The 15,765-nt window shown below is 56.3% G+C and overlaps 1 protein-coding gene across 1 annotated transcript in view; it reads left to right on the top strand.

The window, feature by feature from the left end:
• The first annotated feature begins 534 nt into the window (after positions 1–534).
• CPNE2 (copine 2) overlaps positions 535–15,765 on the top strand; it is a 45,823-nt gene continuing 30,592 nt past the window's right edge. The window contains exons 1-2 of the mRNA XM_038530985.1: positions 535–592; positions 15,488–15,702. Of these exons, the coding sequence (XP_038386913.1) occupies positions 15,523–15,702 (180 nt within the window). The 5' untranslated portion in view covers positions 535–592; positions 15,488–15,522. The remainder of the gene's footprint in view (positions 593–15,487; positions 15,703–15,765) is intronic.

Here is a 15,765-nt window from a genome sequence, read left to right as displayed (position 1 = left end):
CCCCAGGCCCCGGCTGAGCCCACCTTCGGGTCCCGCGTCCGCGGCCCGGGGCGCACGGTGCCCGGACCTCGCAGGCGCCCGCGGTTGCGGCGAGGCCCGCCGGGAGGGTGCGAAGCAGCGGCGCCGCATCCGGAGTCCCAGCCTCGAGCGATCGGACCCTCGGATTCGGGCCTCGAGCGCTCGGACCCCGGGATCCGGCCCCGAGAGCCCCGAGCGCCAGGGCGCGCCAGCCGCGGGCTCGGAGCCGGGGCGGCGGGCGGGACAGCGCCTCCGCGCCGCCCGCGGGAGCGCTCGCCCCGCCAGGAAGCGCCCGCCTCGCCTCCCCACTCCCTCCGCACCCCCGCCCCCTCTCGGCCGGAGGGAGGAGCCGAGCCGCCGCCGCCGCCGCCGCCGCCGCCCGGAGGAGCGCGGACCCCGAGCGGCCGGAGCGCACGCGAGCTGGCGAGGGCCGCGCGGGCAGCACCCTGAGCCCGTCCCGCGCCCGCGGGCCCCGCCGAGCAGAGGAGCGCCCCGGGATGCCCCGGCGGCCCGGAGCGCGGGCAGCGGCAGAGGCGGCGGCGCCGTGAGGGCGGCGGCGCCCGCGGGACCCGCGGTGAGTGGGGCCCGGGCGGCCCGGGGCGGGAGCGGGGGGGGCGCCCTGGCGCGAGCGCTAAGTTCGGCCTTGGGGCTCGGCTTCTGGCGCGGTGGCGGGCCGGGAGGAAGCGGGGTCCCGCCGCGGGGGCCGTGGCGCCCCAAGCCCCCGCCCCCCGCGCGCCCCCAGCGGGGTGACTCAGCTGCGACCCGGCCACGCGGGGGCGCTCCGGCTGCGCCCCGACCGCCGGGGGCAAAGCGGGGAGGTGCGGGAGCAGGGTGGCGCCGCTCGGGTCCGAGCCCAGCCCAGCCGTTGGGGGACTCGCCTGCCTTTCCCGCAGGGAGCCTGGGGGCGTTGGGAAGGTAGAGCCTCCGCCACGGTCGGAGCTGCCGAAGACTTGAGGTCGGGCTGGCTCGGGGGGCCCCCGCACCCTGCTTTCAACCCCCAGGATCCCCGCCGCCGCCCACAGCCTGGGAGCCAGCTCCCAGCCCTGGAAGAGGGAGCGGAGCCGGGCAGCTTCCCAGAAGTCGAAGAGTGTTTGCAAACTAGTTTTTTCGCCAAAGCTGTCTGGCACCTGTGTGGTTAAGGGGGTGGGGTGGGGGGGACAAGGGGAGAAAGAAAGAGCAAGGCTCCTGCTTCCTTTGCGTTCCGAGAATAGAGGTGCCTTACCCCCTCCTCGCACCCCGCCGGATCCCCCAGCCCCGCCCTCCGCGCCCTCCGTGGACGAGCCCCTCGGAGAGGGGCTGCTTCGAAGGGGGCCGTGATGTGCGCAGGATCACAAGTGGGGCTGGACCCCAGAGCTCTGGTAGCCAGTTGAGGGCTCGTCCTGCTGCCTGTGATTCTCCCAGCCCCGTTATGTATCCGGGGAAGTGACACCGGCAAGGCATCTGGGAGAATTAAGAGCGGCCTTTGTTGTTTTTGCCTGCCTCCGGGTGTGGGCTGTCACCCATGGGTGGAAGGCTTTTTCCATTCCTTGGGGCACCCACGGCTTCAGTAATGGGAGGAGGAACCCCTTTGTAACCTTCAGCAGCTGCAGCCTGCCGGTGGCCAGTCTCCCGAGCAGCTTTGGGAGACCTGGGTGGGAACCGGTGGCCTGGGGGCCACTCCAACCCCCTGAGCCTCCCGCTGCTTATCTGTAAAATGGGCTAATCATCAAGGACTTGTGTGCCTGGAAGCTGGACACAAACAGAAAGGAGTGGCTTTATTGCAAACCCTCTGGCGTAGGGCCTGGTGTGCTCTGGTCCTGCCCCAGAGAGTCAACATAGCTGGCCACTGGGAGGGGTCACCCAGGCCGGTTTCTCCATGGAAAGAACCAGGGACCGAGAATGTTGACGCTTGGATCCTCCTTGCCCCTGCCACTTCCTGTCTGTGCTTTCTGGCCCGCTGGGCTCGGACAGAGGTTTTCCATCTGTAAAATGAAGCAAACTATGCCACGTTCCAGCTTATAGGGCTGCTGGGAGGCTGGAACTGGGAGACATGGGTTCTGCAAAGTGGGGTGCACTGCGTGAATGGCATGTGCAGTGTTTCAAAGTAACCCTCCCTTCCTGGGGGCTGTGAAAATTTAAAACTCAGGGCCAGGAGGTCCAGGAGGGCCAGGGATACAGCATCAGTTTCTACACCTGTAAAGCAGTGAGAACAATACTTTATATACCTTTATAATCTTTTAGGGTAATTGTGTATTTATTTAAAGGTAGCTGCGAGAATTGAATTGGGTGATAAAGGGCTCACGTGCCAGCATTGTGACTGGTCAACTGAAAAGCCCCAATCTCTGTTGACTGTCAGTATCATTATTCCTGGGAATATCCATAAGCCCCCAAACCCAAGGAGTGTACTGAGGATGCCTTCTGGGATTTTCTCAGGCCAAACTGCTCCTCCCCCTTCTCCTGCCTCCTCCCTGGAGAGAGGAGCCTCAGAAGCCAAGTGTCAGACTTCTGAGCCGTTCAAAGTACAGAGTCCCAAGTGGGAAGGAGGATACCAAGAGGGATAGTGGATCCGATGGTTGCTCCCATTCCTGCTCCTTGGGCTGGCCTCTCAGGGCTCTAAGGAGTGACAGAAAACAGAGGAACATTCTCTGAGAATTCCTTCACTCCTGTCGGAGCAAGGTTTCCTACTGAGAAGCCCTCAGCCCAGGGCCAGGGTCCCATCTGCCTGATGGAAGATCCCTCCCCCCGAAACCCTTACAGGGGCTGCTGGATCAGGGGCAGTCATTTCAGGAATCCAGCCTCCTCTCCTTTGGAGAATTGGCCTCAGAAAGGGGGCAGGATCCTCTCCCCCTGCCCAGCCTCTGCCTCCCACAGGACACAGGATGGACTCTGTGGGAGCCAGGAGGCTGGGTCACCCTAGGATCTGGGCAAGCAGCAAATGAAGAAAAAGATGATCCTGTCCCATCCCCACTGTGCAGAAGGAGATTAGGGGGGCCTCAGGGGAGTCATGGCCTCCTAAGGTCCTGCACTGCCTAAGGAGTGGGTGGGGTTGCCTCCTCGTTCTCGGCCCAGTGCCCTCTCCCCTCCGTGAGCCACCCGGCCTCTGCGCCCACGGCGTGGTCAAGTGGACTTGTTTCTCCACTGGCTTTCCGGGGTCTGAGATGAGGCTAATTAGCGGCTAATTGCGTACTCATTGGGTATCACCTTGCCTGATTTTTCTCAGGGCAGGAGCCACCTTCTGCGGTCATCTTATTTATTCATTTGTGTTTCAGCTTATTATCTGCCCCTCTCCCCAAAGAGTGCCCCCCCCCCCAGATGGGTGAGGCCCATGTCCACCTTGTTCAGGGCCCTTCCCCACCCTGAGAGAGGTGCTCGGCAAGTGTCCGATGAATGGCTGGGTCTGCCCCGCCTGGTAGCCTCCTGTTAAAGGGGTCTGTGATGTTGGCTGATGGAGGCCGGAGTCCTGACTTGCCCTCCTGGGTCTCTGGGAGGCATCCCTGCTCACCCTGCTGAGGGCCGGGGACCATCACAGGGCAGCGGGCTCGCTGATGGAGGAGGGAGAGGCACGTGTCTGCAGAGGGTGCGATTAGCCTGGCTCTGGAGGGCTGGGGGCTGGAGGAGGCGGAGGTGGTGGCTGCTACTATTGGCTGCCCACCCAGGGCACCAAGGTGTGCAAGGAGAGTCACCCTGTCCCCGTGTGACCTGGGCCATGGCTCTTAACCCCTCTGACCTCAGTTTCTTTATCTAGGAGATGGGGATCCTTACCAGGAGCTCTCCCCACTGCTTTCTTCCTGGGATTCTTCAGGCAGCTTTGAAAGGGCCTGTAGGGCAGCCCCGGTGGCGCAGCGGGTTAGCGCCCCCTGCAGCCCAGGGCGAGATCCTGGAGACCCTGGATCGAATCCCACGTCAGGCTTTCTGCATGGAGCCTGGTTCTCCCTCTGCCTGTGTCTCTGCTTCTCTCTCTCTCTCTGTGTCTCTATGAATAAATAAATAAAATCTTTTAAAAAAAATGAAAGGGCCTGTAAGCCAAAGAGGGCCATGTATCAGTGTGATTCGTCTTCCACCTGTGGCTTTGGGTCCCACCTCTCATTCATTGTGCGGCCACCTGGTTGTCACTCAGCAACGTTTATTGAGCAGCTCCTCTGGGCCAGGATGTGCTGAAGTGGGGGTACTACCGTGGAGCACAGAGTGGAATGGGGGGGACAGAGAGGGGCTCACAAATGACAAGGAGGCAGGAAGACATCAGATAGTAGAAAAATACCTCAAAGAGAATAAAGCAAGATGAAGTGAGTGTGATTGCAGGGTGCTGTGCAGAGGTCAGGGAGGCCTCTCAAGGAAGAAGCCGTGACATTCGAGCAGACATGCTAGTCCATGGCATTGGTCTATGGTTCATGGCTGTATCCCAGCTGTCCTGGTGCCCAGCACGTGCTCAGTGTATATTTTTGAATGAAAGAGGGAGGCGTGCCCTACACAGAGAAAACAGCACACACAAAGGCCCTGAGGTAGGAACATGCTTAGTGTATTCCAAAAGCCCTCTGTCCCCGTTGGTGACTCTTGTGTCTTGCTGGGAGCTAGGGGCATCTGGCTTGCCTGCTGTGACCTGGCTGTCCCCTCACTATGATGTAGAAGAGAGTGTGCTCAGCTCCCAGCAGAGGACGCCATCTGACCCCTACCTCCTTTGGGACCCCAGCCATCTTTCCAAGTCACCCTTGTGGTCCCTCAGGAGGGTGTGCTTTGTACCGTGGACGCAGGGAGCCCAGCTGCCGAGCGTCACTCTGATTTGACGGATGACCTTGGGTAGTGTATTAGTTTTCTTGGGCTGCTATAACAAAGGACTCGAAACCGGGCAGCCCACAACCACAGAAATATATTCTGTTTTGGAGGCTGGAAGTCCAAATTTGAGCTGTTGGCAGGGCTGTGCTCCTCTAAAGGCTCTAGGGGAGGGTGCGTCCTTGCCTCTTCCAGCTCCTGGGAGCTGTGGCAGCATCACTCCACTCTCTGCCTCCTTCCCTTGGAGTCGTTGTCGTCCTCCTCCTCATGAGGACACCAGTCCTATTGGATTAAGAAGAGCCCCTCCTACTGCCATCTGACCTCATCTTAGCTACTTAGTCTGTAGCCACTGTCTTTCCAGATAAGATCACATTCTGAGGTAAGGGGTTGGAGTGAGGATTTCAACTTAGCCTTTGGGGGAACGTAATTCAACCTCTAGCAGGCAGTTTACATAACCTCTCTGTGCCTCGGTGCTCCAATCTGTAAAATGGAGTGCCTGTAAGAGGGCACACATCCTGGGATTGCAGGGAGGCCTCAGTGGAATGCTGTAACTCAGGACAGGGCCAGGCACACTCAGCCCGTGCTACTTTTTCCTTCTCAGGGAGGACTTCCTGGGAGCTGGGACCCAGAGCCTAAGGGCAAATGGTGATGTCCTTGCTAAGGAGGGTGTGGGCCTGAAGTTGCACCTGCTCTCTGGCACGGAGAAGCCTCTCCCCGCTGTCTGGTGAGAGTGGCCCTTCATTGTGGCAGGCTGTGGGCTGGGCAGCATGCTAGAAGCCGTCCACAAAGAGTGGGGAGAGCCCCGCCTGCAGAGGGGTGTGAGCAGCGGTGCCTGGCCACCCACCAGGTGAGGGAACCCATGAGGGGATTCAGTACTGGGTGAGCCCAGAGGACTTTCAACGTCCATCAGCTCAGAGATTCTGGGTGGGAGCCTGGACGGAGGCCCAGAGCCCCCCAGGGAAGACTGAGGGGTGGCTATAGGCTCCTCAAGGCTGGAAGGAGCCCAAGCCCTTCATGGGCAGGGAAACTGAGGCACAGACAGAGGAAGGCACTTGCAAGAGTTCATATACTTTTAGGGGCCCCTGTCTCTAGTCTTGCCATGGTAATCGCCAGGTGAGCATGGGCACCACAGGGCTGCTTCCGTCCCTGAGGCTACCCCCTTCGAATGAAGCTAGATTGGAATGACTTTGGCTGGTGGCCACCATCACCATGCCCTCCATCCTCCATTAGCTTGATCCACCACCACCATCCCCACCCCCTAGCTCGGCCAGGCCCACTCCTGAGATCCCTGAAGTACTCTCTGCATCCCAGAGTACATCCACACCCATCCCCTGTCGTGATCCCTGGGAGGCAGAGGGCAGGCCATCTCCCGCTCCACTTTGCAGATGAGGGAGCTGAGGCCTGGGTGGGGCGGGGGCGTGGATGGAGGCCACCTGGTGGCCTGCTGCACCAGTGAGTGACAGGCTGGGGAAGCACACGCCAAGGCCTAGGACCAAGGTTGAGCTGAAGCAGGGAGGCCCTCTTCCCCAGGGGCCAGAACTTGGTGATTGGCGGTGGGGGTGGGAGGGCTGTAGAGAATAGCCTCCCTCTGGGTGTGGTCTGATGGAAGCTGGGGGCCTCAGGGGGAGTCAGACCCCTGCTGCAGCTCCCTCGCTGTGCTGTCTGAGGCTATATTTATCCCCATAATGGCCTGGCTGCCTGTCGGGAGTGCGGGAGTGTGGCGCCTTAGCCAAGGTAGAGAAGTGATTGGTGTGAGATGCCACCCCACCCTGCAAGAGCCAGCCCCCTCTCTGGGGACTGCGTGCCGCCTGGGCCTGTAGGGAGGGCCTGGGCCTGTGAGCAGCTCTGGGATGGACCCCTTCCCAGAGAACCTGGGCTATGGCTGGGGTTGGCGTGCGCCAGGAAGGTGGGACCAGATGCACTCCAAAGCCTTTCAGCTGGGAAATGCAGAGGATTCCTGATTCTGAAATCCCGGAATTCACCAACCCCTGAGTTCTGAGAACCTGTCATCCCCTTTACCTTTCCACACTTTCAACAAAGGATGGTGACATTTCCTAAGCCAGTGCTTACGGGATGGTGACAATTTTAGTGCCTCCCCCTCAAGGAGCTCAAGAGGGGCTTTGTAAAGGGGTCCCTGAGTTTTGGGGTTTACAACGTTTCATCGAAGTGTAAAATGTACAAACACGGAGCAGGTGTCCCCCATGTATGGCTCAGGGACAGTCCATAAACCAAAGTGTTGGGCACCAGGAGCTGAAACCAAGGAACAGAAACGGGACCATCTCCAGAGCCCCCTGGTGCCCCTCTTCAGGTCACAAGCACCCCTCCCCCACCTGTCCCACCACTCTCCTGACTCCCAACAGCATAGACCTGTTTTACTCCCTATAAACAATTCCAACAGGACTGTGTACTCCTTTATGTCTGGCTGTCTCCATTCAGTACATCCATGAGCCCCATATCCTCGGCACTCTTGTGCTACCTTCTTGCTCTCAGCAGTATAATAATCCATGGTATGGCTGTTCACATTTCCTTATCCCTTCTCCCGACAACCAGGATTCAGGACATATCCAGTCTGGGGCTACTATAAATAGTGCTGCAATGAGAGTCATCCTGGAGGAAGGGGGGTCTTTTGGTGACCATATGTGCATGTTTCTGCTGGGCATCGCCGAGTCATTATAGGGGATGCATCTATTTAGCTTATGTAGACTCTGCTAAACATTCCTCCAAAGTGATTGTACCAGTCTACACTCCCATTGGCAGCATGAGAGTACCAGGTGCTTCACACCCTTATCAGCACTTGGTATTGTCAGCTTTTTTAGTTTTGGCCATCCTGGGGGTGGCCGTGGGGGGTGAGGGGGACACAGTGGGTGGTATTGACAGCATTTGGCTTGGCTGAGCTGAGTTTGAAAAATGAAAGAGCGAAGTAAACAAAGGGTACTCCAGGTAGATGGAACAGCATATGCGAAATGATGGAGGCACACAAAAGTATTGCTGGAACTCTGTGCCGTGGACAGTGTAGCTGGAGCCGAAAGTGTGAGGGCAGAGTCAGGGAGCTTAGGTGTTGTCCTGAGAACAGTCTGGAGCCACAGAGGGGTTTTTCTCAATTCAAGCTAGCACCTACAGTGTGTCAGATATTTTGTACTTTCCTTTAGATGAATAAGAAAACTAAGACCCAAAAGGACCAAAGGACTTATCCAGAGTCATCTTAGCAGAGGCTCTGGAATACAAACCCTGCAAGCCTCAGTTTGCTCATCTGGAGAATGAGGGTGGTGCTAATATCTCGCTCAAGGATGTTACGAAGCTGTAGAAGTCCATGATGTGCTCAGCACAGGGCCTGGAGGAGGCAATATTATTACTCTCAGTTTATTACTATTTCTCCATCAGCATAGCCACACCCACCTCCTCTCTTCCCTTCCAGCAGACAGAGTGGGAGTAGGGCCACCTAGCTCCCACATTTAGGAAGAGCTGGCCCAGAACTGCAGCCCCAGCACCCTGTTTTCCTGCCCCAAGCAGGTCTCCTAAGGGGCTGAAGTTTGTGGTGATGGTTAATTTTATGTGTCAACTTGGCTAGGCTATGGTGACCAGTTTGGTTAAACAGCAGTCTAATGTTGCTGTGTAGTTATTTTTTAGGTGTGATTAACATTTAAATCAGGAGACTTTTCTTAAAGCAGATTACCCTCCATTATGTGGGTCAGCCTCATCCAATCAATTGAAGGCCTTTTATAAAAGCAAAGACTAGGGTTTCTCCAAGAAGGAATTCAGCCCCAAGACTACAACATAGGGGGGTGCCCAGCTGGCAGCTGGCTCCGTTGGTAGAACATGCGACTCTTGATCTTGGGTCGTGAGTTCGAGTCCCACGTTGGGGGTAGACTTTATTTAAACAAAACAAAACCGCAACATAGAAATCTTGCCTGGTTCTAGCCTGCCTGGTCTGCTCTGTGGATTTTGGACTCAAGACTGCCACGTCACCTCTGACCTGAATTTCTAGCCTTCCGTCTTGTCTTACAGATTTAGCATTTGCCAGCCCCCACAACTGTATGAGCCAATTCTTTAAAAAAATATATCTTTCTCTATATATAGCTATCCTATTGATTCACTTTTCTCTGGGGAAGCCTCACACAGTTGCCATTTGTCTTCCTGGACCATCTCATCTAGGAAATGGGGCGAAGGAGGCAACTTAGATCTGGACATAGTCAAGACATGATCTGACCCCAGAAGTTCAGTCAGCGTAACCCTCAGGGCCAACGGGGACCAGGCACCTGGTTAGCCATGGTTACCCGCTAGATCGAACGTTGCAAACTCAGAGATCTGCGGAGACCTGGCCGGGAACAGTCCTGGTATGAGGACCAAATAGGACATCTGCCTCATTATGGGCTAAACCAGAGCCATCCCTGGCACGTGGTTGGCCCTTAGGTGGCCATACCGCGACCTTGGATCTAGGAGCTCAGAGCTCAAAGTGTGGTCTCGGATGGGCAGCCTCAGCATCCTAGGGGCTTGTTAGAAATGCAGACATTGAGATGTGTCCCTAGACCTGCTGAATCAGAATCTGCATTTTAGCAAGATGCCCCACCTAGCCACCCCACTGGTACTTGTGTATACTTTAGCCCACCGCAGAATCACCAGGAGGGCTTGTTAAAACACAGCTTGCTAAGTGCCGCTCTGGGGATTCAGACGGAGCAGGCCTGGTGGGGCCCAGGATGCTGCATTTCTGACAAGCTCCCAGGAGATGCTGAGGCGGCCCACCTGGGAAACACATGTGGAGCCGAGACCACCTAGGGCCTAGGGCCACCACCTCTGGAGCCTCTGCTATCAATGATGAGACCCCACGGAGCGGGATTCACTGACCCTGAGGGATGCACCTTGTGGCATCTGAATCCACTATCCCCTCCCTGGCCCCCCATCTACCACCTTGCTCTTCACTGGCATCCCAGCACTGTGTCTTCCAGTTTGAGAAGGGGAGCCTAGAGCCGTGTTAATCAACCAGTTTTAACTCTTTGCCCCTTTTCCGTAATCCATAAATTTCACACATCTCCCGAGGTTTCGATCTGCGCCACCTGCCCCCTGATCAAGAATTGCTGATAAGGGAGGCCTGGTGGCTCAGCGGTTGAGCATCTGCCTTTGGCCCAGGGCATGATCCTGGAGTCCCGGGATCGAGTCCCACATCGGACTCCCTGCGTGGAGCCTGCTTCTCCCTCTGCCTGTGTCTCTGCCTCTCTCTCTGTGTCTCATGAATAAGTAAATATAATCTTAAAAAATAAAAAGATTTAAAAAAAAGAATTGCTGATAATAGGGGATCCCTGGGTGGCTCAGTGGTTTAGCGCCTGCCTTCGGCCCAGGGCCTGATCCTGGAGACACGGGATCGAGTCCCACATTGGGCTCCCTGCATGGAGCCTGCTTCTCCCTCTGCCTGTGTCTTTGCCTCTCTCTCTCTCTCTGTGTCTCTCATGAATAAATAAATAAAATCTTTAAAAAATAAAAAAAAAAAGAATTGCTGATAATAGCACCAGCTACACGCTGTCATTCTAAGTGCCCTACTTCACTTAATCCTCACAATACCCCATGAGAGCACTCTCACTATCATCGTTTCGTAGAAGGGGACACTGAGACCAGACAGATTAAGTCACTTGCCCAAGGTCACACAGTGGGTAAATGGCAGAGCCAGGGAATCAAAAGTTGGGCATTCTGAGGCCTAGGTCTGTGCTCTTATTGTTGCCGGCACTGATCAGAAGACTGACCCCTGATCTTGTTACTACCATTGACCAGACTTTGTAGAGCATTATTTTCTGTAGTGGCCATTGAAAACTGAATTTCTTTCTTCATCTTCTAAATATCAAGTTGAGGGGCACCTGGGTGGCTCAGTAGATGAAGCATCTGCCTTCGGCTTGGGTCATGATCCCAGAGTCCCGGGATCAAGCCTGCTTCTCCCTCTCCTCCCTGCTTGTGCTCTCGCCATCTCTGTCTCTCTCAAATAAATAAAATAAATAAATAAATAAATAAATAAATAAATAAATAAATAAATAAATATCAAGTTGAGCACGCTTTTTCAAGTGGCACGTGCTGCCCCTCCTGAAGTCCTGATAGGCCGTCCCATTGTTACACTCCTCCCGTACTCCCCACCAGCTGAGAATCTCTGGAGTGGGGGGCTGCTGCCTCCTTGGGCACCTCAGCCCTGCCCTTTGCTTCCCTTTCCGTCTTTTCCCCAGCAGGCTCCCAGGTCTTCTGCTTAGCTCAGCCATCTGCCTCCCCGACCCTGTTGCTCATCTCCCCGTGCCTGCCTCTCTTGGTGTCTCCCTGTCACTTCCCATCTCTGAGTCAGGAACCCTCCTGGTTGGGCATGACCTTCCCGTAGTGAGTGGGGTGCACGCAGCCCAGCTCCTGGACCCTGAGCCACGGTGGCCAATAGTGCGTAGAAGGATGGAGTCAAGCAGTCAGGCCTTTGGCCTCAGCATCATCCTTCCCTGTTTTAGAGAAGCCACCACCCCTCCTGGGCTCAGTTTCCACCTTTGTGGAGTGGGACATGAGGCCCTCTCCTGCTGGCCTCCTAGAGTGATCATGAGGGTCCAGGGTGTGAGTGACGGCTTTGTGATCTCTGTGATGTGTGTCGGGAAGAGGTCATTGTGATTTCTCTGAGGCTGGAGATTAAAGAGCCTGTGTTCACTTGGCACATACTTATTCAGTACTCAGTATGTGCAGATGCTGCCCGAGGTGCTGGGGAAGCCGTGGTGATCCCTCCTGCATGGAAGTTACATTCTAGGGAGGCAGATAGACAAATGGTCACATAAAGTGACCGTACACTGCAGTGATCTGTGAAGGGAACAGCGTGGGGCTGAGCCGGAAATTGCGTTAGCTCGGGTGACCGGGGATGGCCTCCGACAACCAAGACCCACCCTGTGAAGAAAAGCAGTTCTGGCAGAGGGAATAGCAAGTACAAAGGCCCTGAGGTAGGAAAAAGGCTGACATGTTTGCAGAGCACAAGAAGGCCAGTGTAGCTGGGGTGGGGCGGGGCAGGAAGTGGGGAGGATGGCATGGGATGGGGTCAGGTCAAGCAGGGCCCTAGAAGCCCTGGGAGAGTTGGGGTTTTTTTGTGGCCTGAGAGGGGAAGCCACTGGAAGATTTTCAGGTGCTAGTGGCATCTGATTTGCATGTATAAAAACTCCCTCTGGCTCTGGGTTGCTCAGAGTTGTCATGGGCCAGTGCCTGGCTGGACACAAGACAGTGGTGGTCTGGCTGGGCCAATGCAGTGGAAGTGAGGCTGTAAGGAGATTGCTCCATGCATTGTGGAGGTGAAATCTACAGCAGCGGTGGGATATATGGGGGGTGAAGGAAAGAGAGGTCAAGGATGATGGGTTCCTAGGTTTCTGGCTAAACCGCTAATGTCCCAGACCTGTGGTTCAGCACCAGAGTCCCCAGAGCCTATCCTGTCTTGCCTGAAGGGCAAGATGAATTAGGAGCTGGGGCCAGTGGACCCTGTGGGGGCTGAAGCCGCAGTGTCTTATTCATCGCTCTTCCTTGCAGGGCACTCTGGGAGTGTTTGTAGAACGAATGGATGAGAATTCCCAAGCCCTACCCTCTCTTTGCTTTGTAAAAGGGACTATTGGTTTTGTATCCCCACCTTCCAGCTCTTTCCCTGGGGATCTGGTCACCCTAGAAGACCTGTGCCCATGTGGGCCAAGAGTCAGGACCATCTGCGCGCAGGCCCAGGCTCCCCATGCATCCTCTCCAGCCCTAACCTCAAATTACCTGTGGTGCGGGTGCTGGGTACTGTATTAAGGAGGTTTCCGTTTGGCCCAGATGCGCATGGCAGGCCCAACCCTCCCTTAATGACACCTTGCCCGCCTGCCCTCCTGCTGGAGTAGGAGGGGAGGGGGCCCGGCCCCAGCATAAGCTGTGATTTCTTTTTCCATTGCGTCAGGCCTCAGGGTCCGGCCTGCCTGCCCGCTGCCGGGCTGGCACAGAGGGGCCCGCTGTGACCCTAGCCGGCCCCAACTCCGGACATCATGTGCTCCCCATTTCGGGGATCCAGAAACTTCCAGCCAGAGGGTGAGTTGGGGATGGGGACCCTGGCCCGAGCTGGGAGCGGAGTGCCCCTCCCCTGCCCACCTATTGCTTGCTCTAGCTAGGGCCTGTTTGCTACACCAGGTGGAGTCGCCACAGGCTCTGAGGAGCTCAGCCAGCCTGACCCTCCCCCTCCCCTGTGACCTGGGCCCTCCTGGCCATGCCCTGGGCCAGGCCGCAGCCAGTGTGGGGTAGGAGGACAGCGTGGTAGCACTGGATGTGGGGGAGGCCAGGGCAGGGGAGAAGCAGGCCCAAGGTGTGCCTGCGTGCCTTGGCCTCTGTTGTCGTGGGGCTTGTGTGCATGTGTGTGTATGTGATCATACACAGGCGTGTGCACACACGAGGAACTACCTGGTGCCCCTCAGGGGGAAAGCAGATACCTCTGACTTGGCAGCAGGGGGAATGGTGGTCTCGTTGGCACCTAGCATGTCATGAAGGGGGCTCCATGATGTGGAGAGGAGGCGGGTAAGCTGGAACCCATGCCCTCAGCGATGACCTCGGAGGTGTGGACGGTGTAACTTCAGCCGTGATGACTCCCCCAGGCCCCGACTAGCAGCCCTCCTTCCCTGGCCAGAGGCACAGATTGGCCTGGGGAGCCCGGAGAGCCAGCTTACACACCCAGTCTCTCTGGCTCCTTGGCCATGAGACCTTGGGCAGGGGACTTCACCCTCTGGGCCTGTTTCCTCATCTGTAAAATGGGGGTGACCGTTGTGACCCACCCCACTCCGGGTGGTTGTGAGCATCAGCAGGCAATCTCTCGGCCAAATGGCAAGGTGTCCCATTGGACATCCCTGTACCCCCACCCAGCCCACCCCTGCCCTCCCAGCTGGGTCAAGGATTTGCCCTCCCCTCCCCCATGTGGAGGGCTACCCACCTGCACCCAGGGAGTGATTGCAGTTTCCCTAGCCCTTCCTGTAGAAACTGATTTTTACACGACAAAAAGAATTCCTGCGGGCAAATTGCAGTGCTGTCCTGCTGCTGTGGGCTCGTGTGATGATGATGAGGTTGTAGGGACAGATGGGGTGGGGACTGAACACTGGCTGTGTCACTGTCCAGATCCTCTCCTGCCAGGCACGCCGAGAGTGCACTATGTCTGGACGGGGAGAGGGGCCTCTGGCGCCAGCCCCACACTTGCCCAGGCCTCGTACAGACTGGGGCCTCTGTCTGCCCAGCCAGAGGTTGGCTGGCGCTCAGGGAGTTGGCTGCAGTGGGGGTCAGAGGGAGAAGGGTGAGCCCAGCTTTGCCACTGTGCCTTGGTCCCTCCTGCCTGGCTGACAGCTGCCTCCTCGCCAGCCTCCCTGCTGCCTCCCCTAGCCTGACATCCTCTTCTCCCCACAGGGGCCAGAGTCAGCCTTCAAAACACTAATCAGATTATGTCACCCCTCTGCTCGAAACCCTTCAGGGTTTCCATCACTTTAAGCCCCCCAGGACTGGCTGCTGTCAGCTAGACTGTGAGAGCTGAGACTGGGCAGCCCTCTGCCTACAGGATCCCCATCCAGGCCCGGTTCCTGGGACCTAGTAGATGCTCAGTAAACACTCTATGTAGAGTAGATGAGTGAGCCTCGGCATCCTCATCTGGAAAACAGGGTTAGTACCTGCCCCACAAGACCCAGTGAGGATTAGCAGATCACATGCTCAGCTCCTAGCTAGTGCTCATAAACACAGTAGGTTGGATTCGTGTCCCCTCAGGGAACAGCCTGGGGGGCAGTGCAGGACTGGTCACCCACTCTGCAGTGAGAGGGTGAAATATTAGTCAAGGAGCTGGACTCATCCACACAGTGACGAGGTCTGTGTGAACTACACATGAGCTGGTGGAAATAAGACCTGACCACAGGATTCTGGGAGGGAGGGCTGTGTCATGATGTCTCATGGGCAGATGGGAAAACTGAGGCACAGAGAGCCAGAGGACTTGTTATGGGTGGAGCCCAGAGCCCCCCTCTACCCCCGAGATGGGTTTCTCAGCACTTGTTCCAGATGAACACCTTGCACTTGGAAGAAAACAGAACTGCTTAAAATAAGCAAATGCCAGTAATTAGCTGTGACAGTGGAAGGGGTACATGAGGCCCTGTCCGTGGTAACTGAGGGAAGTCATGTGCGAGTGAAAGAGTAAATTCTGCGTTGAGGATAATGACCAAGTCAGACAGAATCTGAGCAACGTGGAGGGTCTGTCCATTCACCAATATATATGCTCATCTTTCTTATTCAACAAGCATACATCAGGTGCCTTCTTGTGTCTCTGTCACTGTGCTGAGGCTCAGGATACACAAGATGAACAAGACTGCAATGAACAAAGGCAAATTTTGGATAAGTTATCAGGAGTGAGCTTCCTAGTGGCCAAAGCAAAGAGGGAGACCTGAGCTATTATAAGCTCCACCGTAGCCAAAATGTTAATAGCAAAAAAAAAAAAAAAAAAACTTGTTAATCGCCCAGGAGAAGCCCAGGTTGTCCTGGCAAAATGAATGTCTTAGATGCCTAGGTCCACTGTGATCTGTTGCTAATCTGACTTGCGTGGGTCTCATAGATAAAGATTGATCAACGCAGATAATAACTGCAAACTAAACATGCCTACTCAGTTTTCTTCATCCTTCTTTTGTCAAGCTTTTGCTTTCGTTATCCTGCCGTAAACACAGCTGTCATTCCATCTCTCTGACCCCCACTTCTGTTCCCCTAGACTGCCAGGAACTGCTGCCACCACCACCAACTCCCATGGCCTACATCCCTAGTGGGGGCACCCCGGCAGTGGGGGCAGCCCCCATCGGGTCCCAGTATTGTGTGTGCAAGGTGGAGCTGTCCGTGAGTGGCCAGAACCTGCTGGACCGGGATGTGACCTCCAAGTCTGACCCCTTCTGTGTCCTCTTTACAGAGAACGATGGCAGGTGGATTGAGGTGAGCCCCCTCCATGTGCATCTGGGGTAGGTGGAGGGCTGCTCAGTTGCTGGGGAGGGACTC

This window comes from Canis lupus, chromosome 2 (assembly GCF_011100685.1).
Source record: "Canis lupus familiaris isolate Mischka breed German Shepherd chromosome 2, alternate assembly UU_Cfam_GSD_1.0, whole genome shotgun sequence".
NCBI classification, from domain to species: domain Eukaryota; kingdom Metazoa; phylum Chordata; class Mammalia; order Carnivora; family Canidae; genus Canis; species Canis lupus.
The sequence above is the reverse complement of the archived record's forward strand: the minus strand, read 5'-3'. Positions and strand labels throughout refer to the sequence as shown.